Source organism: Schistocerca gregaria, chromosome 1 (assembly GCF_023897955.1).
Source record: "Schistocerca gregaria isolate iqSchGreg1 chromosome 1, iqSchGreg1.2, whole genome shotgun sequence".
NCBI lineage: Eukaryota > Metazoa > Arthropoda > Insecta > Orthoptera > Acrididae > Schistocerca > Schistocerca gregaria.
The window spans coordinates 726855938-726883931 of record NC_064920.1 but is presented as its reverse complement, the minus strand read 5'-3'; the positions used below and the strand labels follow the sequence as shown (position 1 = coordinate 726883931).

The window sequence follows — 27994 nt, the reverse complement described above, 5'->3', positions numbered from 1 at the left end:
GGCAAGGAAAGCGCTTCTGAAGAAGAGAAATTTATTAACATCGAGTATAAATTTAAGTGTCAGGAAGTCCTTTCCGGAAGTATTCGTATGGAGTCTAGCAATGTATGGATATGAAACATGGACGATTAATAAAAATGGTTCAAATGGCTCTGAGCACTATGGGACTTCTGAGGTCAGCAGTCCCCTAGATCTTAGAACTACTTAAACCTAACTAACCTAAGGACATTACACACACCCATGCCCGAGGCAGGATTCGAACCTGTGACCGTAGCGGTCACGTGGTTCCAGACTGTAGCTCCTAGAACCGCTCGGCCACCCCGGCCGGCGACGATTAATAGTTTAGACAAGAAGAGAATAGAAGCTTTCGAAATGTGCTGCTACAGAAGAATTCTGAAGATTATATGGGTAGATCACATAACCAATGAGGAGGTACTGAATAGAATTGGGGAGAAGAGGAATTTGTTGCACAACGTGATTAGAAGAAGGGCTCTGTTGGTAGGACACGTTTATTGTTTAACCAGATCTGCTCTTAGTAGAGTGACATTTTTCCTCAGAGTTTGATTTGTTTCTTTCTCAAATTCTTCTGTAAATAATTAATTATTCTATAAATGATATAATGCAACAGTCTTAAGATACCATGAGAAGTGTGGTTCTTACAAAAGTGTGAATAGGGCAGGGACAAACCATCCCAAACAAGCACACTTCATTTCTACATTGACTCCTTTCCGGAGCATTGCATATATGGAACTATGACCCTAATTGCGCTACAATTGTCATGAAATTTGTGTTGTAATCTGTAGGATAACAATCTTGGTATTTTTGTAGGTAAAGTAATAAGTATCAGTAAGTACATGCCTATTATGATATTGTTAAGACATGAGTGTTTAAAAACACATGTCCTAAAAACATCAAATTCATTTATGAGCTGCTGTAGTTCAATAGTGGGCAACCATTAGGACTAAAAATAATTTTCAAAGAGAAAACAAGAAAAAAATGTGATAGAATATTATGTTGCACTTTAGCCAGCCAATACACTACTGGCCATTAAAATTGCTTCAGCACGAACATGATGTGCTACAGACGCGAAATTTAACTGATAGGAAGAAGATGCTGTGATATGCAAATGATTAGCTTTTCAGAGCAATCACACAAGTTTGGCGCCGGTGGCGACACCTACAGCGTGCTGACATGAGGAAAGTTTCCAACCTATTTCTCATACACAAACATCAGTTGACCAGCGTTGCCTCGTGTAAGGAGGAGAAATGTGTACCATCATGTTTCCGACTTCCTACATCTACATCCATACTCCGCAAGCCACCTGACGGCGTGTGGCGGAGGGTACCCTGAGTAGCTCTATCGGTTCTCCCTTCTATTCCAGTCTCGTATTGTTCGTGGAAAGAAGGATTGTCGGTATGCTTCTGTGTGGGCTCTAATCTCTCTGATTTTATCCTCATGGTCTCTTCGCGAGATATACGTAGGAGGGAGCAGTATACTGCTTGACTATTCGGTAAAGGTATGTTCTCGAAAGTTCAACAAAAGCCCTTACTGAGCTACTGAGCGTCTCTCCTGCAGAGTCTTCCACTGGCGTTTATCTATCATTATTTCGCGATTACTAAATGATCCTGTAACGACGCGCGCTGCTCTCCGTTGGATCTTTTCTATCTCTTCTATCAACCCTGTCTGGTACGGATCCTACACTGCTGAGCAGTATTCAAGCAGTGGGTGAACAAGCGTACTGTAACCTACTTCCTTTGTTTTCGGATTGCATTTCCTTAGGATTCTTCCAATGAATCTCAGTCTGGCATCTGGTTTACCGACGAACAACTTTATATGATCATTCCATTTTAAATCACTCCTAATGCGTACTCCCAGATAATTTTTGGAATTAACTGCTTCCAGTTGCTGACCTGCTATTTTGTAGCTAAATGATAAGGGATCTTTCTTTCTTTGATAAAGGTCGGATTGTAGCCTATGATGATTGCGGTTTATCGTATCACGACATTGCTGCTCACGTTGGTCGAGATACAATGACTGTTAACAGAATATGGAATCGGTGGGTTCAGGAGGGTAATACGGAACGCCGTGCTGTATCCCAACGGCCATGTATAACTAGCAGTCGAGATGACAGGCATCTTATCCGCATGGCTGTAACGGATCGTGCAGCCACGTCTCGATCCCTGAGTCAACAGATGGGGACGTTTGCAAGACAACAACCATCTGCACTAACAGTTCGACGATGTTTGCAGCAGCATGGACTATCAGCTTGGAGACCATGGCTGCGGTTACCCTTGCATCACAGACAGGAGCACCTGTGATGGTGTAGTCAATGACGAACCTGGCTGCACGAATGGCAAAACGTCATTCTGTTTACAGCATCATGATGGTCGCATCCGTGTTTGGCGACATCGCGGTGAACGCACATTGGAAGCTTGTAATCGTCGTTGCCATACTGGCGTATCACCCGGCGCGGTGGCATGGGGTGCCACTGGTTACACATCTCAGTCGCCTCTTGTTCGCATTGACGGCACTTTGAACAGTGGACGTTACATTTCAGATGTGTTACGACCCGTGGCTCTACCATTCATTCGATCTCTGCGAAACCCTACATTTCAGGAGGATAATGCACGACCGCATTTTGCATGTGCTGTACGGGCCCTTCTGTATACAGAAAATGTTCGACTGCTGCCCTGGCCAGCACATTTTCCAGATCTCTCACCAACTGAAAACGTCTGGTCAATGGTGGCCGAGCAACTGGCTCGTCACAATACACCAGCCACTACTCTTGATGAACTGTGGTATCGTGTTCAAGCTACACGGGCACCTGTACCTGTACACGCCATCCAAGCTCTGTTTGACTCAATGCCCAGGCGTATCAAGGCCGTTATTACGGCCAGAGGTGGTTGTTCTGGGTACTGATTTTTCAGGACCTATGCATTTAAATTGCGTGAAAATGTAATCACATGTCAGTTCTAGTATAGTATATTTGTCCAATGAATACCCATTTATCATCTGCATTTCTTCTTGGTGTAGCAATTTTAAATGCTATTCAAAGCTGTAAAAGTGTCACATTGCACTACGGCGAGGCCTCCTCCCTACCTGTGTCAATATAAGCCGCAGGTAGATGAGACCTGTTGCCTTGGCCTTGCTGTCGGAGTCGCTGAGTGTGCGCGGCTGTTCGGGTTCGCAGATCCGCGTGATGGTGGCTGGTGTGGCCGGCGCCTCCCCCGTGCGCTGCCGCCGAGACACGCAGGTGGTGCCAGATGTCAGCCTAGTGGAGGCCATGACCCACGGCACCTACGACGCTGTCGTGCTGCCCGGCGGCATCCCGGGCGCCAAGAACCTGGCTGCGGTGAGTCTCTGCACATCACACTGGGCACGTTAGCCGGCCTACAGCAGTCTCTGCAATACAACTATCCTCCTCTTTTTTTCTGTCAAGTAACGGCATCACTCTGCTTTTCTTCAACTTCGATTGTTAACATCTCTACTTTGTCGCAGGTGTTAATGGTAATGGAGCACTCTTTGCGTCATCCTTCACTAGTCACCTTTGGTAATTCTGTGATAATAGTCTGCACGAATAACTGTAGTACGCCACACTTTAGATACCACTAACGCCAACTTTGTACTATGTTCCAATCGTAGGAGATACACTGTATGAACAAACTCCAATATGCAGGTGAAGAGCAGCATCGGCCAATGAGGCTCACTCGTTTAATACTACAATTAGTTGAGTTTGACTTCAAATAATCGTATGTACTAATCCTAGGACGCCTAAGGGGGGAGGGGGGGGGGTTCGTTGAACCCACAATTTTTTATGTCCCCTGCTTTTGTCCACTTCATACCACATATTACCTTTGAGTTGTTGTTTGTTGGGTATTTTATGAAACGTTAGTGTCAATATATTTTATAGAAAATTCCTGCTTTGAAAGAAAAAATGAATAAACTTATTATGGGTCCAACAACCCCCCCCCCCCTTAGGTTTCCATGCTATAGAAAATTTCCTTTAGTAGGATTTCGTATTTCTCATCTCTACAACAATGCAATTTAGTTTCTTGTTGCTTGGTATTCTTGATATTCACAACAATCGGTTTACTTTCAGAGGAAGTTATTGTTTCTGTCAGTCAGCTGTTATTTATCTTGTAAACTTGCAGTGAGGTATTGCAGTTCCAACACGTAGGCCTCCTGTAACTTTGGAGTCCTACACAGCGAAAATGAAACCAAGTTATAACTTACTGATGTTGTCAACAATGCACCAAGATAAAGGCACTGTAGGAGGAGAGAAGAATAAAACCAAGATAAATACATATTATAATTCCACTAAAGCTGGAATTGATACCGTTGATCAAATGGCGTTTTTGTACACCTGCAAGAGGGGAACAAAGAGATGGCCTCTATCTGTATTTTACTCTCTCATCGACATTTGTGCTATCAATGCAACCACCATATTCATCCAGCAACCTCCAAGATGCAATGAAAAGAAACACAACAAACGGAACCTTTATCTTCTGCAAGCTGGGATGGAACTAGTGAAATTGCAGGTAGGAGAAAGAAGTGCCAATGCAAGAGGGTTACCTAACCAAATTTTTCAATCAGTGGAGACTATTCTGCAAAAGAAAATCAAAGAAGTGACAACAGAAGCGCGTCAGCCTCCTGCAGGGAAAGGTCGGTGCCATATTTGTGTAAGAAAAGCTAAAACAAAGAAGCAGAAGTACAACAATCTAAGTAAACCAAAATAGTATTGTGGACAGTGTCATAAACATTCAGAAAAAATTGTGAAGTGTGTCTCTTGCCTTGAAGTTGAGGACTCAGAGTAGTCTGTTGTATATGAACACATCTGTATTTTATATTGTAATATGCCAAACTTTTATTCACTCAATCCAATATTTATAACAATTAACAACATTTATAAACTGATACCTTAGCTAAAATACAGAAATCATCTTGAAAGTTGTAATTTTTCGTCAGTAAATTTATTTAATACCTGTGGGCTCGCCGAACCGCTCGCCCCCCCCCCCCCCCCCCCCCCCGTAGACATCCAAGTTAGAAAAAAAAGGCTTGGGCGTCCCAGGGCTAACACAACGACGTCACGTTAAGATTTTATGTTTAACTTCTCACGCTATGCATTACACTGCCACTCGCTACGACATCACTAACTTTGGAAGCATAGACACAATAACACTTTTCGTGGTGTAATGGGGGGAGCGATAGCTATCTGGATAACAATTACAACAACACATCTGACTATCAGAGTTTACTAGGTTCGAAAGATAAAATACCACGAAAACTAGCATCACTCACCAGAAAAATATTAAGTGCGAGAGTCTGCGGGGAGTAGGAATGATGTATTTACTTTACCAATATCACCACCCTATATTGGAGAATACATTCACAATGCAATGCATAATTTTATACTATTTATGTCTCGTTGCCAATCAACGATAACCTCTGTAAGTACAGCCTTGCTACAACAACATCCTTGATTCAATTGAAGTCTTATCATAATGAAATTATTCCGTCGATCTCAAACCTTCAGAATGGCATGGACTAACTTTTCATTAATAATTAATCACTTTTTCGTAACAAGCAAACTTGCCTTCCCTGTCTAAAGATTAATTGTCTTTCTTTTCGTTACACGTCAGTCACTGAAAGATACTATTCCTTTTCTTTAATTTCTTTGAACTCAGCTTCTACCAATATTCCAGTCTTTTGTTTTATCGCGCTGCTCCGCTGAGTCTTGCCGACTGACTGGTCGGGTGTCTGAGAGCGACTTATATATTGTGAGAAAGGGGGGCGTGGTTCGGGAGACACGTGATGAGCAGCGATAATCCATAGGAAAGTTATGGTTGACTATCGATTACCACCTTGTCAAGGATAAAACTTGTTAGCATTTTTGTAGAGCCACTGTCCATATATCGCTAAGTTTCATAGCCTCCTGTTTCCTATTAAAATTATCGTGATGTTTATAAATTTCAATAGCTTCTCTATATAACCGTGGATAGTAATTTAACGTTGTAGATAAAACTTCGGTATCCGAAAACTTCACTTAGTGGTTGCCTGGTTGAAGAGCGTGTTCCGCTACAGCTGATTTTTCTATTTTTCCAAGTCGACAAAGATTTTTACGCTTCTTTTGGTAGTACCAATATAAACTTTACCACAGGTACATGGAATTTTATACACACCACATGTCGACAGGGGAGGGCGTTTATGCTTCACAGATCGTAGTACTTGACTTATTTTCTTTGTTGGTTTAAAGACCGGTTTTATGTCATGTTTTCATAAAATCTTACCGATCCGATCTGTTACTTTTTTAATAAAAGGGTGAACTACTGTATTTTTCTATCGTTGTGGTTCATTCTTATCTTTTGGTCTTCTGTTCCTTGGACGCAAAATTCTATTTATCTCTTTTTCTTGAGTAGCCGTTTTTTTTTCAAAAGCATGCTTCAGATGTTTCACTTCAGCATCCAAATGTTCAGGTGTACATATCCGTTCTGCTCGATCGACAAGACTTTTTATGACACCCCTTTTTTGTTGTGGATGATGATTAGAAGTTTTGTGTAAATATCTGTCCGTATGTGTTGCCTTCCGAAAAACTTTATATTCCAAGCTTCTATCGGGCCGTCTCATAACTAAGACATCCAAGAAAGATATTCTGTTATCCTTTTCTATTTCCATGGGAAACTTTATTTTTGGGTGAATTTTATTTAGATAATCAAGGAAATCGTCCGAGGCCTTTCTGCCATGAGACCAAACCACAAATGTGTCATCTACGTATCGATACCAACGAGATGGTTTATTATTAGCTTTGCCTAGGGCTGATTGTTCAAATTTCTCCATGTAAAGATTGGCAATCGCAGGGCCTAATGGATTACCCATTGCTACTCCATCAAGTTGTTCATAAAATTCATTATCCCACTGGAACTGACTTGATGTTAGACAATGTCTGAAAAGAACAGTCAAATCTTCTGGAAAAATATCCGCTATGAAAATCATAACTTCATTAACAGAAATCATTGTGAATAAGGACACAATGTCAAAACTTACAAGAATATCTTCAGGGGCCAGAGTTAGTCCCTCTAGTTTTTCAATAAAATGACACGAGTCTTTTATATATGAGTCAGTTTTTCCAACAAATGGTTGTAAACAAGTTGTTAAATATCTTGCAATTCTGATTTTTCATTTTCACAATATGCTTGTGGACTAATTATTATGAAGTTTTAGAAACAACGATTTTCAGTTTTTCATTCTCTTTAGTTTCAGAAATTTGTAGGTCGGTGGAAGCTCCCAATGATTCGTTTCTTCCACAAACATTTGCTTTAATTCATGACACTTTATTGTACAACGTTCCATTAACGCATTTTTCTAAACTCTGTATATGTTCATTAGTTTTACGTACCACTAGGCCAGCCTGTTTCTGAAGTTTATTTACTGACTGAGGAAGCGCTGTGCAAGCTTCGATTTCATTTGCTGTAAGCTGTTCATCTATAGCTTTTATTTCCGACAGACGCTGTCCTCTTACGAGTCCAATTATTCGTCAACATTTTACATACTTTAATTCATTGTACCTATCATGTCAAGTAAAACTTTCACTTTACTGTTCAATAAAGATTCCTAATTGACGCTTGAAGATTAAATTTTCTCACTTGATATGTTGTTGACGATAGCTTTTCAGACGTCTAGCTTATGGTTCACTGCTAACATTAATTTCATCAATTCTGTTTCTACATTAATTTTATGCTCTTGATCCATTACTGTAATTTTCGATTTCTTTTGATGAAAATATTTAACACCCTGCTCATCCATATATTTGTAAATGCATTCACTGGGAAATTTAACTTGTCATAATTCTGTTTTTCAAAACCCACTAGTTTTATTTCATTAGTTATTATTTTGTCTTCGCTACCTAGCTGTTCCTGTTCTGCAATGCTGTTCTGCTGTGCCTATTCCCTTCCCGATAAGCCAGACATCAGTGTCGCAATGGTTTCTAATTTTCTGACAACCACCAAACTTTCAGTTTTCTCGATGTGTAAATGTATGGGTCAGCAAAAATTAACTATTGTCCGGTCCACTAGAGTCTACATTTGTAACACTGCTGTCGGGATTTACTAGTTAACTATCCTTCCTAATTAGCAATCATGACTGTGGGCATATCGGGTCCTCAACGCCCTGTGACAACGAAAATTTTAAAATTGAACATAGGAGTACTTTACTTTGTGAGCATAATTTTGAAATCGAAATTAAAGGCAAAATTATTTTGTTTATACAATAACTGGAAGGTTGACGTACGTATGGTCAATCATTTCGTATCTTCTAGCACTGCATTTAAATATTTAATATGAACTACATTATCAAAAATACCACTAATTACTGCAATGTTGAAAAATAATGAAAAATAATGAGCTGCTAGTAACACTCTGTTACGTGACTGTAACGGCCATAAAATATGAAGTACGGTCAGGACGAAGTCGTAAAGCACCATAAAATAAACTTTAGTTCCAAAAAGAGTTACTAAGTCAAATTTATCCTGTCATTTAAACGAAATAACTAACAATGTCTTATTATAATGGGTTTAGAAAAAATTATAAAAAGGCACCTCTGTTGAAATCAATTTTAATTGATGGAAGTCTAAATAGCTCAAAAAATTTTGAGAGCTATACTTTACAAAGTTTACTGGTAGACTTATCTGTGTCAGCTCATTGTTGAGGTGTGAAGAATGATGACTTTAGAGAGAGACTTTCTCTTTCTTTCTTTCTCTTTCTCTCTCTCTCTCTCTCTCTTCCTCTGTGTGTGTGTGTGTGTGTGTGTCTTATAAAGATTTTGTGGCGATAAATATCTCCCTCCGTCATCTCAGTATGCTGACATCACAGAACTACTAAGCCTTCTGAGCACACTGACATTTACTGCCAGCAACAGACTGCCACTGTTGACTCTTTCAACAGCAAATATCTTTGGTACAGCCAGCGCAATTCCATTTCCAACTTGAACAAACACGTTTACACATATATTTTATTGTATACTACACATTCAGTTGTTACATGTAATTTAAGCCTCTAAGATAACATATTTCAAAAATAATAAAAATAAAATCACAACTTTGGACAGAAAAATAAAGGCATTTACACAAATAGATTCCTACGTCACTATCAGGTAGCAGCGCTTGTTTTGTTTACAATACATTGTCGTTTATGGTGAAATACTTCAAAATGAATTATTTGAGAAATTGATGCACAGAAGAGAGAAAATTATGTATGTCACTGAATCGAATTTACTGCGTCGTCACGTATTCCTTGCAATGGAGTGGGTTTTCTTAAAATGGAGCCACCTCAAACGAAAACACTGGCGCCGCCATACTGACTGCTTTCCCGGCCCCACAGGAGCGCCAGACGAACAGACGGCGAGAATCGCCCTGCAAGCTAAACGACGGCTTAGCTCTACATCATTGCTATCCCCCACCACGAGGAGACGCAACAACTTGTCGGCATGACAGCTGGCACTGACACTGCTGCCAGAACTACCTACCTTGGCCCACTTCACCACGCTGACAGTGAGACAGCTGATGCCTGGCGCTGGGATCCGGCCGGCTAACTCCTGTTGCGCGTGAACAGAGGTCACTTTCCGCTTGCCGTGCCCCTCGACCCTGACCTAAAGGTACTGCGAGATTCGTAGCTATGCAAGAGTCGGGCTTCAGGCGGGATTGCAATCCTGACTTCCAGGACATGGTCGACGTTGGTGGTCCTGTCACTGAATGTTTCCTCCCTCGTGGAATCTTCCCCACAGGCGAGAGATGATGCCTCGGGGTGAGACCCGTCTCTCAGACTATGAGATTCGACGGGCGCTGATTAATATGTCGACAAACCGTTCTTGCCTGATGTCGTCCAGATGTTTTTCATCTGCTATCCAACTTCCCTTTGACTTGAGTTCTGTGTTCCAAATGCACTCAGAACGCAGTACTGTACTGTACTTACAGTCATTTAAGTTTCTATTTCTATGTTATACCTCCACCACCACCCCTCCCTCCACCCCATAATTCAGTCTGTACTGCGCTCACAAGAAGTGATGAAATGATAATTCGTAAACATATGTATTATATCAGTCTCAGTTGTAAATATTCACAATTAATAAGTAGTTTCGATGACATTTAACAATAATTTTCATTCGTGATTAATGAGATCTGAAGATCGTCGTTAAATGTGACCGAAATTAGTTATCAAGTGTGACTATTTAGGACAGAGACTGTTATAACAAATATTTTAAAAATATAAACAGCTGACCAGTCTTTCATGGCAAAACGTCATTTACTATCTACACTCCTGGAAATGGAAAAAAGAACACATTGACACCGGTGTGTCAGACCCACCATACCTGCTCCGGACACTGCGAGAGGACTGTACAAGCAATGATCACACGCACGGCACAGCGGACACACCAGGAACCGCGGTGTTGGCCGTCGAATGGCGCTAGCTGCGCAGCATTTGTGCACCGCCGCCGCCAGTGTCAGCCAGTTTGCCGTGGCATACGGAGCTCCATCGCAGTCTTTAACACTGGTAGCATGCCGCGACAGCGTGGACGTGAACCGTATGTGCAGTTGACGGACTTTGAGCGAGGGCGTATAGTGGGCATGCGGGAGGCCGGGTGGACGTACCGCCGAATTGCTCAACACGTGGGGCGTGAGGTCTCCACAGTACATCGATGTTGTCGCCAGTGGTCGGCGGAAGGTGCACGTGCCCGTCGACCTGGGACCAGACCGCAGCGACGCACGGATGCACGCCAAGACCGTAGGATCCTACGCAGTGCCGTAGGGGACCGCACCGCCACTTCCCAGCAAATTAGGGACACTGTTGCTCCTGGGGTATCGGCGAGGACCATTCGCAACCGTCTCCATGAAGCTGGGCTACGATCCCGCACACCGTTAGGCTGTCTTCCGCTCACGCCCCAACATCGTGCAGCCCGCCTCCAGTGGTGTCGCGACAGGCGTGAATGGAGGGACGAATGGAGACGTGTCGTCTTCAGCGATGAGAGTCGCTTCTGCCTTGGTGCCAATGATGGTCGTATGCGTGTTTGGCGCCGTGCAGGTGAGCGCCACAATCAGGACTGCATACGACCGAGGCACACAGGGCCAACACCCGGCATCATGGTGTGGGGAGCGATCTCCTACACTGGCCGTACACCTCTGGTGATCGTCGAGGGGACACTGAATAGTGCACGGTACATCCAAACCGTCATCGAACCCATCGTTCTACCATTCCTAGACCGGCAAGGGAACTTGCTGTTCCAACAGGACAATGCACGTCCGCATGTATCCCGTGCCACCCAACGTGCTCTAGAAGGCCAGCAAGATCTCCGGATCTGTCCCCCATTGAAAATGTTTGGGACTGGATGAAGCGTCGTCTCACGCGGTCTGCACGTCCAGCACGAACGCTGGTCCAACTGAGGCGCCAGGTGGAAATGGCATGGCAAGCCGTTCCACAGGACTACATCCAGCATCTCTACGATCGTCTCCATGGGAGAATAGCAGCCTGCATTGCTGCGAAAGGTGGATATACACTGTACTAGTGCCGACATTGTGCATGCTCTGTTGCCTGTGTCTATGTGCCTGTGGTTCTGTCAGTGTGATCATGTGATGTATCTGACCCCAGGAATGTGTCAATAAAGTTTCCCCTTCCTGGGACAATGAATTCACGGTGTTCTTATTTCAATTTCCAGGAGTGTATATTTTTATGGGTCTCAAAGAGCCCTTACCTGGTAAATAAGACCGTATTTTGAAAACGAGTGAAAAACAAATATGCAATGATCGTATGGGATTGTTGGCCGGGAGGCCCCCATTCGGGTTCGGCCGCCAAGTGCAAGTCTTACTTCAGTCGGCGCCACATTGGGTGACTTCCGTGCCGATGATGAGGATGAAATGATGATGAGGACAACACAACACCCAGTCCACTAGCGCAGAAAATCTCCAACCCGGCCGGGAATCGAACCCTGGCAAGCACGTTACCACTTTTTTAGCTGTTTTTTAACCATTCCACAACAACAGCAACAAAAGTGGCTAGCTTACAATGAAATGACATAAATAAGGTGACAGATAATTGCAGTCAGCTAAGCAGGCGGTCGTCAAAACGAGTAATATAAAGCAATTCAGAATCTCTAATCGATTTTCTTGTTCAATGACATAGCTCCGTACAAGTGATGCCTGCGTTGTACTGGTGATATTTCAATGAAGCGTATTACATTCTGTCTAGGTCTAAGGTTTTCGCTTCTATAGCTCTACAGCCTTACGCCGTTCCAACATTCCTAGCTGTACATTTTCTTACATTCAAAGAGAGAGAAAGAATGAAGGTTATTTTACCATTATGATTTCTATTCATCTGCTGCAAGACAGCAAACATCTTAGTCGCTCCAGATATCGATAACTTAATGGACCATGCATATAGAGATAAATGTCACTATATAACCCACATACTGTTGCATCGTTAAGTGTATGAGTAAATTTTGTCCCTTTCGAAGAATTATAGCGTGATGGGTTTCGGTGTTGCAGTTTAAAATCGGGCAAACAGTATTTTCGTAGACACAGCTACCAACAGTATGTTTTACACAGAAAAGAAACTTAGAGTGTCAATATTCTCTTGCCTGTAGCTGTAAGCTTCAGGGAAAGTGTGAGCATCCTTACCTAGACGTTCTAATACCTTGTGATCGTAAGGTTGTCGATGTTACACGGACCTATTATTTTAGATAATCACAGTTGGAACCTTACAACAAGGTGGTTCACTTTTAGCTCTCAGTATTAAGAGAAGTTTCATACTGATTATAGACAGATAAATTATAAATTCGTTTCTTTTTCAGTCACCTGAAGTTGGGTCGCTATTAAGAGAACAAGAAAGAGCTGGCCGTTTCGTATGCGCTATTTGTGCAGGTAAGTGTTTAAAATAATACTAAGTCACATTTTGAAGTATACGCCCATAAATTTCGTTTAGTTGCTCACTTTATTTCATCAAAGGCAACGTATCTCGAGAAGTTGTGACAATTTTATTAATAATGTTCGTCTATCAGAAAGAAGATATTCACCATGAAGATTGAACCAGTAAGCTTTTGACTCACAATTTGTTCTTGAACTTTTCAGTAAGTTACTGATTATGTGATATTATTCTAATGAATTTTAATTGCTCCAAATGGTAAAGTGGGGTTTAAATTCAGGTTTGTGGATGCATGATTACCAACTGAAAGATCAAAAATAATTTGTCTAAAGTATAATATATTTGTGAGATGAGTACATATTATTGATAGGAATACATTAATTGTTTTAGCGTAACACAAGGTCAAAAATACACTCCTGGAAATTGAAATAAGAACACCGTGAATTCATTGTCCCAGGAAGGGGAAACTTTATTGACACATTCCTGGGGTCAGATACATCACATGATCACACTGACAGAACCACAGGCAACAGAGCATGCACAATGTCGGCACTAGTACAGTGTATATCCACCTTTCGCAGCAATGCAGGCTGCTATTCTCCCATGGAGACGATCGTAGAGATGCTGGATGTAGTCCTGTGGAACGGCTTGCCATGCCATTTCCACCTGGCGCCTCAGTTGGACCAGCGTTCGTGCTGGACGTGCAGACCGCGTGAGACGACGCTTCATCCAGTCCCAAACATGCTCAATGGGGGACACATCCGGAGATCTTGCTGGCCAGGGTAGTTGACTTACACCTTCTAGAGCACGTTGGGTGGCACGGGATACATGTATACGCCCTCGCTCAAAGTCCGTCAATGCACATACGGTTCACGTCCACGCTGTCGCGGCATGCTACCAGTGTTAAAGGCTGCGATGGAGCTCCGTATGCCACGGCAAACTGGCTGACACTGACGGCGGCGGTGCACAAATGCTGCGCAGCTAGCGCCATTCGACGGCCAACACCGAGGTTCCTGGTGTGTCCGCTGTGCCGTGCGTGTGATCATTGCTTGTACAGCTCTCTTGCAGTGTCCGGAGCAAGTATGGTGGGTCTGACACACCGGTGTCAATGAGTTCTTTTTTCCATTTCCAGGAGTGTAATTACCATATTGTTTCGACAGATATTAGGATTAACAGTGAAGATACTAAGTTTGAAAAGAAATAATATTTTTCGTTCCAATTGTTCCTGGAGTATTACTTAATTTAACAGAGATATAATAGTATTCCCTAGCACCGTTGAGTAGTAGTATGTATGGACTGCTCTTATTTGCAGCGCCTACAGTTCTCAAGGCACACGGTGTTGGGTACGGCAAGAATATCACATCTTTTCCGCCACTTAAGGACGCCATGGTGGATGGCAACAAGTACAACTACAAGGAAGACAAAGTAGTCGTGGACGGTAGGTTTTTACGTAACTCAGAGGTATGTGTTGTGCTATTGACAGTGCATAGTGGCCGAAGTAAAGGGAAATGTTCTTGGTTAGCCCGAGCGAGGTGACGCTATGGTAACAATCTGGACTCACATTCAGGAGGACGTCGGTTCAAATCCCAGAATATTTACGCAGGTTTAATGTGGTTTCCCCCCGATCGCTGAAGGCAGATGACGGGACAGTTCCTCAGAAAAAATTACTTCCTCAATCAGAACTTGTGTTCCGTCTTCAGTGGCCTCGTCGTAAAAGGGATGTTAAACCCTGGTGTTCTTCCTTCCAACTGATGCTTAACAAATTATTTTAAACTAGACTGATTGGCACTATTGAGCAGTCCTCTGTGACGGAGCGGTTCTAGGCGCTTCAGTCCGCAACCGCTCTGGTGCTACGGTCGCAGGTTCGTATCCTGCCTCGGCCATGGATGTGTGTGATGCCCTTATGTTAGTTAGGTTTAAGTAGCTCTAAGTCTAGGGGACTGATTACCTCAGATGTTAAGTTCCATAGTGCTTAGAGCCATTTGAACCATTTATTGGCACTCTTGAATTTAAATATCTGAAGTCTATCCTCATTGCTACTTTCTAAGCTTAAAAATGGCTCTGAGCACTATGCGACTTAATTTCTGAGGTCATCAGTTGCCTAGAACTTAGAACTAATTAAACCTAACTAACCTAAGGACATCACAAACATCCATGCCCGAGGCAGGATTCGAACCTGTGACCGTAGCGGTCGCTCGGTTCCAGACTGTAGCACGGCCACTCCGGCCAGCTTCTAAGCTTAGAACCAATTTGTAATTGAAATGTAAAGTATGAAATGAGGAAGTGCAAGAGAATGTGTAGGAAAGAAGTCAACAAAACATCCCTACCAAGAAAAAGGAACAGTTAACGGGACAAATGCTTCCCCGTGCAGCAACAATTTATACTGGCGCCGAAAGGAACGGTTGAGAGTAACAACAGTAGGGACAGACAAAGATTCCAGTGTGATGTTGGGAGAAAAATATTAGCACAAGGGAGGAAGAGGTAGGGGACAGGAAAATCAAGTCCACAGGCTAGGAACAAGTAAAATAGGTGCTACTTGTCACCACGTGAGTTGGCAGAGCACATGCTGTTCGTAACTCTAGCTGATCAGAAGTCTGTCGCAATTCGTACTTCAGCTAACTTCTGTGTACTCTGTTGGGAAATGATCCAGCCATGCTTATTACTAGGTCTTTAAGATACAAACACAGCATCGCCTATTTTGTCTGTACCATCTGTCAACTACATCCCTTTTTCTGGTGTTAGAAACGGAACTGCCACTGTATTGTGGCCTTTATAGGGTGTTTACGCTACATGAGGAGAGAAATAATGAAATACATAACATTTTACCTGTAGAAAGCAAGACAGTGATTGCACGCGCCAACTGGATAGGCGGTGACTTTATACACGGAGGTTTGTTCTATTAGCGATTCTGTAAGAAGCGTAAGGGTCTCTTACCGCCTCTATTATGTCAAATGCTCTCCTGCCACTTTATATTCCTTTCTTGTAGCGGCTACGTAAATTCAATTTTTACTTTGTAGTTTCGCCTGAGCACAGAAATATAGACCAGAGACATCATGTGGACCAGAGACATGTACTAATGCACTCAGGATCTACTTTTGTACTATGGGCAAAGTAACGTACTCAAACAGTTAACATGGCACAATTTTGTCGCTTGTGTCTGAACAACTGACGGTTCCCAAAGCGACTTCTCTTACGGCCTACAGTTGATTACGTTAACTTTTAACATCCACCAAAACATGCGATAAAAGTATTCCTTTCCGTAAATTAGCAACTACATCAAATATAATGTAAAATAAAGTCTTTCCACCCTAATTTAGGTATTGCGTCAAAAAAGTAGATGAATATTAAAAAAACTGAAGAAAGGGTTACTTCAGTCTGTGGCAGATGAATATGAGCTCCTGGGAAGAAACCAATCAATAGCAAAAGCAGATCATAATACGGGAGACCAGAAAAGGAAATGGAAATACATATGACGAAAGAAAAGGAGTGACGTTCACCTCGACAAGAACCGAGGTCTTGGAAGATTAGTTTGGTTGATTTGGGGGAGGGGACCAAACGGTGAGGTCATCGATCCCATTGTATTAAGGACGGATGGGAAGGAAATCAGCCGTGCCCTATCAAAGGAACCATCCTGGCATTTGCCTGCAACGACTTTAGGGAAATCACGGAAAACCTGCATCAAGATGGCTGGATGCGGATTTGAATTGTCGTCCTCCCGAATGCGAGCACAGTGTGCTAATCACTGCGCCACCTCGCTCGGTGGCCTTGAAAGATATAGTATTCCAACCAAACTATGGAAGAAATAAACCTTACTTAACAAAGATAAAACTGTTGCATCATCAGACGATATATACTGATCAGCCAGAACATTATGACCACCATAGATCGCTCGGCTTCCCCAATGTACACATGGACAGCACACTCACTGGTACTATATACACCGTGCGTGTGTCTGATTTGCAGTCATTCCTCGCCAGATGACGCTACTATTGCCTGGACGACTTTATATCGATAGTAATCGGTGGTCATAATGTTCCGGCTGATAAGCGTACAAGGAGAATAAGATAAAAACCTGTTTGAACGTCTGGAAGAATGAAACTTCCTGTCCGATTAAAACTGTGTGCCGGACCGAGACTCGAACTCAGGACCTTTGCCTTTCGCGGGCAAGTGCTCTACCAACTGACCTACCCAAGCACGACTCACGTCCCGTCCTCATAGCTTTACATCCGCCAGTATTTCGTCTCCTACCTTCCCAACTTTACAGATGTTCTCCTGCTAACCTTGGAGAATTAGCACTCCTTAAAGAAAGGATATAGCGGAGACATGGCTTAGCCACAGCCTGGGGGATATTTCCAGAATGGGATTTTCACTCTGAAGCGGAGTGTGCGCTGATATAAAACTTCCTGGCAGATTAAAACTGTGTGCCGGACCGGCGCACAGTTTTAATCTGCCAGAAAGTTTCATATCAGCGCACACTCCACTGCAGAGTGAAAATCTCATTCTGGTCTGGACGAATGCTTGAAGAACAAATAAAGAGATCTAGAGAACATTTAAAGAAGGATTATAGCGGTAGTAATCTCTCTTTTAAAAAGAGGGACATCGTTTTGGTACTAAATAACAGCGAGAATTACCACTATTTCGACTTTTGTTTTGAAAACCACGTAAAGCACGTAACAACAGACGAAACTACCGAAATTCTTCACACGGAGTCAAAACCACTGAGTCTTATCCAAATAAATTAAAAGATTGGCAAAGAATGTAAATCAGCCTCGAGAGCGAAGGTATAGTCTCTGAAATGAGACAATTAGTGGGTGCTAAGAAACAGAACATTCGTCATCAGATCTGCGATTTATACGAAAGATAAAAAGTCTTCGGAGACCGGAAATGCACCGTTATAAATCCATCACGTAAGAAGGCAGACTGACAGCCCAAACAACATGGATTTTCCTGCTATCTGTTGTTACAAAGTAATTTAAAAGTAGTAGAAGAGCAAGTTAATTTGAAAGAGGTTCCAGAAAAAAGGAGGTTCTATGTGGAACAAATCTTTTGTCTCAAGAGCATTCTGAAAATATGAATAATCAGAGGAAGAAAAGCGGTATTTGTATTTGTTGATTGAGGAAAATACTTTAATAGTAAAATATACAGGAATCAATCGCAAATAATGTGTATTAAAAATCCAGATCGAGATTTAGTTCACTGTGTGACCATCTTCACTGCTAAAAGACGTTTAAGGAACCAGTTGCAATACGGTTTTTTTTCCAGTTTTCCTCAAAGGGGGCAGGCGGACAGTATATAAAACCTCTCGTCAGCCAAAGAATGCAGAACTGTATTTAAAGATTGTTAATGTATACAGAAGTTGATAAATGATTTTATAAAAAATACATAGTTGGATGATATCGACAATTTTTACATAAAAGCAAGTGACAATAAATGAGGGGTTTCTAAAATTGACGGTTTTTAAAATTCGTTTGACAATTTTAAATTATGGTTAAAGTACAGTCATTGATGAAAGCGAGTGATGTCATGGTGTAATGGGATGATACGTGACACATGAAAAAATTGTCAGGTTGAAGGTGCGTTGATCAGTATCACTATGGAGCCCTGTAGAAGCGCAGGTAACGACTAGAATTCAGCGAGGTGGACGACGTGTTAAGAAGAAAATGGGAGGATAGTGTGAGATGGAACGTTGAGATTAGTGTTGGAAAGAATGGTATGTGTCGGAACGGAGTTCATCGTTGGGGAGTAGGAGTTCGTTAAAATTCCTGTGGGAGAGGATGGTTAAGGCATGGAAGCACACGGAAGGTGGAATAGGGATTTAGTGGCACATCAGGCTATGTGGACTAGTTATCAGTAAGTGGGAAGCTGGGTGCTGGAGCTGGATTTTGCCATTAATGGGATCCGAAGGTGTTCTGTGAAGAAGTATGGGAAATGGATGAGTTGGTACACGATGAGACTTGGGAAAGATAGGTGGATGCGAAGGCGGGACGGAGTGAACGTCTTTCCAGGATTTCAAGAGACTGATGGAATTTAGGCGAGGCAGAAATCCAGGCTATGCTGGCTTAGTTTAGGATGGGGCGGATATGGGGTTTGTAGGTGAGGATAATAGTAGAAGGATGTAGAACCGAGGTGCTGCCTGTTTGTAGTTTTAGTCGGTTTCGGGCTTTGTGTTGGATGATTAGGAGATGTGCATTCTATGTTAGTTTTCAACAGCAAGTTAGTCCCAAATATTTAACTGTTACTCCGAGGGATGGGTTGGTTGTAGATGGAGCGATGGAAGTCTGGACGACGGAAACGCCGAGTGGTCCAACATAAGATGGTGGCTTGGCTTTTCTGTGTATTTAATTGAAGATTCCACGTATTACACCACTCGCTTAGGAGATTCACGTGTCGTTAGAGGCACAATAAGGTAACATTCATGACTTATTACATACACAGTTGTTTAAAATTTATGCGAGTCAGTGATGAAATACAAAATCGGTAAATGTAAATTAAAATATTAACACCACTTATATCTATACGTAGTCCCAACTGGAGTATTCATATCAAAGGCTGAGTTCACACTGAGGCCGCTGTTTATAGTTACAATGCAGTTTGTTTCGGTGTACGTCACATTAATCCTCAGTACCCTCTGATCACGTGTGAGATTTTAACAATCGGTATTAACTTTATTTTAAAGTTACTATGTGTCATCATTTTATTTGTATTTTACACTTTATAAAACTTACGCACGTAAATCAAATAAGGTAGTTGCAACTAAACAAAGTAACTAATGTTTTTCACACATATATACGTTGTGGTAATTATACGTACTAGCCAGTGGCATTGGTTATTGTTTTTATTGAAACACTGTTACCTTCTAAGTGCAGTGGAACGAATTGGAACAGACAATGGAGTACAAGATACAATACCAACAGAATTAAGTCAAAAGTACCCGAAATCTTTCTGCTTTATCATGTTCTTTCTCATAAACTTCACATAAAAATGAATTATAATTTACAAAATTTGATGTTAAAACCAAGAGACTTTCAACTACATCAAGTAATAACGTGGGAAATGCATTATACGAGGTTTGGAGCTTTAATAGTGGCAACTATTTAGTTACAGCTCGTACAAACAAGATACTTGTTTCAAAGTTTTTCTTGCCTTCAAAGTAGTCACCAGCATTGTGTATATCCCGTTGCCAGCAATGTAAAAGTCGTACGATACTCTTAGCAGTGCCAGTTTGTCGTAGGTTGTGTTCCAAAAATGAACAGTGCAGAGACAGAAGCGATGACACTTTCTGCAGGACCTGACCGTTATTTTGCAGGTCAATGCTCAAGCACATACAGTGCAAGCTGTTACTGATTTGTTTGACTGATTGGGCGGCTAAGTGCTGTACCACCTACTGCACTCCCCTGAATTAAGCCCTCGTAAGTTTAACTCAGTTTCTAAACTGAAGGAAACACTTCACGACATCCACTTCAGAACTGCTACAGATTCATCGGGTAATTGACCGCGCCCCTAGAACTGTCAACACAACTGGCCTTGCTAAGAGTATCCTACGACTTCCACATCGCTGGCAACGGATTATACTCAATGCTGGTGACTACTCTGAAGGTCAGTATAACTTTGAAACACGTAACTGGCACTGCGAAGAGTATCCAACGAATTCTACATCCCTGGCAACGGGTTATACACAATACTGGTGACTAGTTTGAAGGTCAGCAAAACTTTGAAACATGTATCTATTTTGTACGAGCTGAAAATAAATGGTTGCCGCTATTACAGTCCCAACCCTCCAATTTGTCCCCAAGAAACATGTAGTTAGATGCGATCTAGAAGAAGTGTAATCGCAAATAGCGCCTCATGGTAAAGATCTTCATATGCATCCACTAGGTCCTCACGTCAATTCTTCGCACATGGATGGAGCATTTTCATATGTGAGAACAAAACAGGTGCAATACGCTCGCTTTCAAGAACGTAAGCAGAGCAATTGGGTTTTTCTGTCGCAATTTTTCAATCTAACGCGACAAGCTCGCTAAACCTGGCTTCAAGCCCTTTAGCGATTTGTCACACAGAGTGTGACATAGGATGGCTGTCGGGACACAAAATTTTACAAACACCTGGTCCACTAAGGACATTATGGAAGAACTAAAAATTTACACACATACGAATAAATATCCAAACGATATCCTCAAAGAACAAACCAATTTGAAAGATAAAAATAATTTAGCAAAGTTTATTGCAATTTTAGAAAAATGAAACGGAAAATAATCCACGTGACTGACACAAAAACAGTGGACAACCTTTAACTGCAGTTAACACATGCAGGTAAACATTTTTACATCCACGAGTTACCAACAAAAAAAAAGTTCAAATGTGTGTGAAATCCTATGGGACTTAACTGCTATGGTCATCAGTCCCTAAGCTTACACACTACTTAACCTAAATTATCCTAAGGACAAACACACACAGCCATGCCCGAGTGAGGACTCGAACCTCCGCCGGGATCAGCCGAACAGTCCATGACTGCAGCGCCTGAGACCGCTCGACTAATCCCGCGCGGCTATCCATGATACACAATCACCATCTCTGACCTTCAGAAATAAGATTTACTCTGTAAAGATAAAGCGTCGTGGGAGCGAGGAACGCCATTTCATCCGTCAAACATGTAATTTCATACAAACGAATTTACATGATTTGTACAACTTGTCACTAGACAAATTTCCGCTCAAATATGAACGTCACTCCACCTGGACGTAAGTAGAACTATAAGACAAAGAAATATCACAAGCACAAGCTACATAAAATGTTTTGCAGCTAAATGGGAGTCGGTTTATATAAAAAGTAACTGCCAGACCCCGTGTTTCCCGGGCATGGGCGCAGCTGCTTGGAGTGACTACAACGCGACTTTGTAAATGTCTCTATAGCAGCGCCTGTTCAAAGCTCTATAGACGGCTGTTGTTTTCACATACAGCTGTTTGCGCCTCGCAGTTGAGAACTGTCAAAAGCGCTGCCAGGAGTCAGGGATTTTCTTAACTTGACTCGACTGTAGGACTGTCTCGGTAGTAAGGAATAAATGTTTTAAAACTTCCTACATGATGCGTCATTTTTTCTCGAATATAAGTATTTAAGGTGGCATATCTCTTAAACTAATTGTCGTATAATGATAAATTTGTGTACGTACGTTCAGCCTCATGTGTGGATAATGACTGCGAAATATATTGCAAGCAAACTTAGTAGCAAAGAAGTAATATATTCAAACATCATGCACAATTCGGCAGTTCTTCATGAATCTCAGTGTTTATGATGGCATTCTCCTAAACTATATGTGGTGCCATTACAACATTTTTAGCATATTTTGACCTCATGATTCTGCAAGCCCGGCGGAAGAATGTTAGTCTAATAATATATTCGTAATGTGATGTACCATAGTATTATTCCGACAAATGTTACTTAAATAAACTCCTGGAAATGGAAAAAAGAACACATTGACACCGGTGTGTCAGACCCACCATACTTGCTCCGGACACTGCGAGAGGGCTGTACAAGCAATGATCACACGCACGGCACAGCGGACACACCAGGAACCGCGGTGTTGGCCGTCGAATAGCGCTAGCTGCGCAGCATTTGTGCACCGCCGCCGTCAGTGTCAGCCAGTTTGCCGTGGCATACGGAGCTCCATCGCAGTCTTTAACACTGGTAGCATGCCGCGACAGCGTGGACATGAACCGTATGTGCAGTTGACGGACTTGGAGCGAGGGCGTATAGTGGGCATGCGGGAGGCCGGGTGGACGTACCGCCGAATTGCTCAACACGTGGGGCGTGAGGTCTCCACAGTACATCGATGTTGTCGCCAGTGGTCGGCGGAAGGTGCACGTGCCCGTCGACCTGGGACCGGACCGCAGCGACGCACGGATGCACGCCAAGACCGTAGGATCCTACGCAGTGCCGTAGGGGACCGCACCGCCACTTCCCAGCAAATTAGGGACACTGTTGCTCCTGGGGTATCAGCGAGGACCATTCGCAACCGTCTCCATGAAGCTGGGCTACGGTCCCGCACACCGTTAGGCCGTCTTCCGCTCACGCCCCAACATCGTGCAGCCCGCCTCCAGTGGTGTCACGACAGGCGTGAATGGAGGGACGAATGGAGACGTGTCGTCTTCAGCGATGAGAGTCGCTTCTGCCTTGGTGCCAATGATGGTCGTATGCGTGTTTGGCGCCGTGCAGGTGAGCGCCACAATCAGGACTGCATACGACCGAGGCACACAGGGCCAACACCCGGCATCATGGTGTGGGGAGCGATCTCCTACACTGGCCGTACACCTCTGGTGATCGTCGAGGGGACACTGAACAGTGCACGGTACATCCAAACCGTCATCGAACCCATCGTTCTACCATTCCTAGACCGGCAAGGGAACTTGCTGTTCCAACAGGACAATGCACGTCCGCATGTATCCCGTGCCACCCAACGTGCTCTAGAAGGTGTAAGTCAACTACCCTGGCCAGCAAGATCTCCGGATCTGTCCCCCATTGAGCATGTTTGGGACTGGATGAAGCGTCGTCTCACGCGGTCTGCACGTCCAGCACGAACGCTGGTCCAACTGAGGCGCCAGGTGGAAATGGCATGGCAAGCCGTTCCACAGGACTACATCCAGCATCTCTACGATCGTCTCCATGGGAGAATAGCAGCCTGCATTGCTGCGAAAGGTGGATATACACTGTACTAGTGCCGACATTGTGCATGCTCTGTTGCCTGTGGTTCTGTCAGTGTGATCATGTGATGTATCTGACCCCAGGAATGTGTCAATAAAGTTTCCCCTTCCTGGGACAATGAATTCACGGTGTTCTTATTTCAATTTCCAGGAGTGTATATTGATCTAAAACACATAGGCTTAGCATTGATGTAATTTCGGCAAATGAGTTTCACGAAAATGGTTAGTTTCTGGAAAACATTAAGTGAAGGATTTTAGCGTCCTGTACAAGGTCTATACGGCAATACGGGATAGTTTTTAAGCCTGAACTACGAAAAATCGCTTACAATATGGGACGTTTGGCAGCCCTAGATGTAACACTAAAATCGAGCAGACTTCCCCACTGTGCAACCATTGTTTCGTATTGTTCCAAGGCACCGTTAGGCTATGTTGATGTTACACCAGCTCTTGTTGTCCAATAGGTTTCCAATGTTAAAATATTATATAATACATTCTAAGACAAAAGAAAAAAAAGACACACAGCGAAGGAATTATCCGAAGGAGACGGAACTAGATAAATGGACATGTTCAAACGAATGACTACAATTTCAAAAAAGACTGACTGATTGATTCAAGTTTCACAAGTTGACTAAGTGAGAAACACTGTACCCGCCTCTAGCCATTATGCAAGCAGTAATTCGACTTGGAATTGATCGATAGAGTTGTTGGATGTCCTCCTGTGGGGTATCGTTCCGAATTCCGTCCTATTACCGCCTAACGCTGTGCATTTCAGATGCCACTGATGACAACCACAGGGGTCCTGATATGAAAAGAAATGCCACCCCAAACCATGACTCCAGGTTGTCGGGCCTTGAGGCGGGCGACAGTCATGCTGGTATTCCTCTACCGTCCAGAGCGTCTCCAGACATGTCTTCGTTGATCACTGGAGCTCAGTTCGAAGCGGGACTCATCACTGACGATAATTCTAATCTCTTTAATGAGATTCCAGGCCGAAGACGAGTCTGGAGACGCGATAACGATGGGATACCAACTTGACTGCCGCCCGCCATGTGTCCCGACAACCAGTATTGATGGTGTCATTTTTTTTTTTTCGTGGCAGGACCCTTTTGATTACCATCCACGGCATCCCTACAGCAGAACGGTACGTCGACAATATTCCACGTCCCGTTTTGTTGCCCTTCATGGCAAGCCATACTGGGCTTACATTCCAGCAAGGTAATGTGCTCCTGCACACAAAGAGAGTTTCTACGGATTGTCTTTATGTTTGCCAAAACCTTCCTCGACCAGTAAAGTCGCCGGATCTTTCCCAGCTGAGAGCGTTTGGCGTATTATGGACAGCTCGAAATTTTGACGATCAAACGCGGTAATTGGACAGAATTTGGCACCATGTCCCTCAGGAGAACACCCAACAACTTTATCAATCAGTACTAAGCCGAAAAACTGCTTGCATAAGGGCTACAAATGGACCAACACGTTATTGGCTCGTTCAATTTGAGAAGCTCTTTCTTTCACATAAATCATCCAATTTTTCTCTACTAACTTCCATCCCATTCGGATAATTTCTTTGTGGTGGGTCGTTTCTTTGCCTTATAATATATGTAAGGTATATTAATTGAACCTAATGCTGTTGGTGTGCCCACAGGAAAGCTCATTACGAGCCGTGGACCGGGCACGGCGTTCGACTTCGCGCTGCGGATCGTGGAGGAGATGGTGGACAAGGAGGCGGCGCTCACCGTGGCCAAGGCGATGCTGCTGGCGTGAGGGGGCCACCCCTCACACGTACTCAGCGCTCACGCCGAAATACGAGGACACACACTTTGTCCACCCTCATGTTTGCAAATACAGTGATACTTCATCTCTCCATATGCGTAAGAGGTCCTCGTAGTTTTGGCGTGGTAGGCAACTAAATGGTAATATAACTTGTAGATAACGTTGAGAATGAGCTACCAAATTGAAGAACTGGGTGTAAACAATGATTAAGGTCAAGCTGGAATTTCAAGCGCATCAATTGTGATTTAATTATTCCGGTATGTAATTGTTTTCAAATGTTTCCAATATAACGCTACATTTTTTAAAATTGCAAAACCTATTCAAAATTTTATTCTTAAAAATTTTTCAGTGAGTACTCGTTTACTTGCAAACGTGAGTAGTAATTTACTTACCATTGTTTACTTACTGGGCGTGTTAGCAAAACGTTACTGTGAAACCTCTCAAAAATATAAATTTAAATGCCAAAATTGTTTAAGTTTATGATACTAAGATTTTGCATCACAAATTTTTGCAATAACAAAGTATAACAACCTCAAAAATTACTCGTTTGATTCAGAAAAATACAAAATTATTTTTATAGTCGCCTTACTGGAGCACGTAAATGATGATAGGGGTGACATACAACATTTCTTTCATCACACTGTCACGTGTATTCACGTAGACTGTGGTAAAGGATACAGCTTAATATTGTTTACTTGCTTCAGTAATTATTCTTATCTGCCCATTAGCAACAATTTTTGAGGCGCATTTGCGTTGTCGAACATATTCGGGATCTTTATCTGAGTCTTAGTTATCCACATCATCTCCGACTTGTACAACTCATCCCTGAAAAGCAATTTCATGGCGCGAACACAACATGTAATACCACTACTGGCGGCTATGTTTTTGCATATACCATGTTTACATGCAAAGATTCTGCAAACTTGCCATCAGTGAGAAGCTGGAATTAGAGATGCAACTTTCATTTCTTGGTTTATCGTGAAACTATCAACTAATATGAATAAAGCACATCACCCACCATGTTTTACATGCAGTAACTCAGATTCTCATTGATTGTCACTTACCACTGCTTACAGTCGAGATCATCAATTAATTCTTTTCAAGTAAGTCTTTACAGTGCTTTGAAAAATATCTGTTTTGAACTGCGTAAATATCTTCGCTGCATTTGTTATAGATAAAAATCACGTCATTCTTTTAAAAGTGTGTGTATTCCCACGATCCATCGCACCCAACTTACGCATTATAATCGAGCAGTATTTAATATGGGAACTACGGAGTATGTTGCTGCAGAGATCTTATGCTCTACTACACCAGACTTATGATTTATCCAATCACATGAGATGATACAAAGAGGTGTCATGAACAGTAAGTTTTTATTAATCCTTGCACTTTTCGTCATCTGATTTGTTATTGTTGAATTTCTGTTGCTTCCTTTATCAGGATATCTGAAAATGTCCAAGGCCGAAACTATACAATAGTATACAAAAAAAAAAAAAAAAAAACTACAGCCACAGGTAGTATCAAATCACTCAAACCATTTATCGCAGCTGCGGACCCCAGATCAATGAAGATATACCACAAAGTTCTCAAGAAATGAAACATTTTCTGCAACCGAAGACTGGAGAGACAGGACAAGTTTTAAACAGGGATCGTAAAACGTACCACATAGATACAGTCACAAACGATTCACGCCAGAAAATTGCAGAATATGCCGAATTTGACATTTTTACCATCTAATCTGATCACGTACATTCTTCGGAAATCTTCGAGTAGTCACCTCAATGCATCAAAGTGCAAAACATAGAGTAGTGATTTGGACAGCAACACATGTCACATTGCAAACATTTACATTTTGATACCTGTCGAAATATTTTCTTTACTCTACGTTCATAAATTAATGTTCTGTATTGCTTTTATTGAATAGTATTGCTTGTCGTTTCTCCTATTGTGTTATTAATCATTCCTGTTACAAGAAGATATTTCTATTTATGAATTAAGTTACGTGTTTGTCATTTTATGTAGTTAAAAATTGGTTTTATTGACTTTATAAGTGTATCCACATTTTGTAAAACTTCACCAACAAAAAATATTACATAGATGTTTAATCATCTCTAAAGAATGTAGAAACGTTGGTATATTTACAGCACTGTGTATAATAAATCGCCAATGTTGCTTTGCTGAAAAAATAGTAAGAACTGTTGCCTGCTGAAACAGTCATGTCATTATAAAAATTTTATCTACATTAGTTTAAACTTAATTTTACTTCTACATTTTTGCAAGTGAAGGCCTGCCACAATGTAAATAACAACCAGCTAAGTGAATGTGGGTGAAAACGCTTACCTGTCTGAGGAAACACGTTTTCATTTAAATTTGGACGTTCAGCGTGGTTTTAGAAATTGGAGTGGCTTTTTTTAGGTCCGTTCATTGCGGCTCCGGAAAAGGAGTCTTGATCTAATAATAGTATTGATCAAATTGTTAAGAACATTAGAACAGGAAAGGGAATGGTTATTTGATGAAAAGAAATCGAGGAATATTCTCTTCGCCTTTCTTGTTCTGGTCCTACATTTATGAGCCTGACCTTTTCGCTACCAGAGAAGCTCAGATGTTTGGCTATGTGTCTTCTTTCCTATG

General features: G+C 42.3%; 1 protein-coding gene across 1 annotated transcript in view; it reads left to right on the top strand.

Annotated features, from left to right (window-relative positions):
• Positions 1-27482, top strand: part of LOC126266804 (Parkinson disease protein 7 homolog) — a 40216-nt gene extending 12734 nt beyond the window's left edge. Inside the window, exons 3-6 of the mRNA XM_049971350.1 lie at positions 3188-3349; positions 12829-12898; positions 14212-14337; positions 25236-27482. Coding sequence (XP_049827307.1) covers positions 3188-3349; positions 12829-12898; positions 14212-14337; positions 25236-25354 — 477 coding nt within the window. The 3' untranslated portion in view covers positions 25355-27482. The remainder of the gene's footprint in view (positions 1-3187; positions 3350-12828; positions 12899-14211; positions 14338-25235) is intronic.
• Positions 27483-27994: the final 512 nt, after the last annotated feature.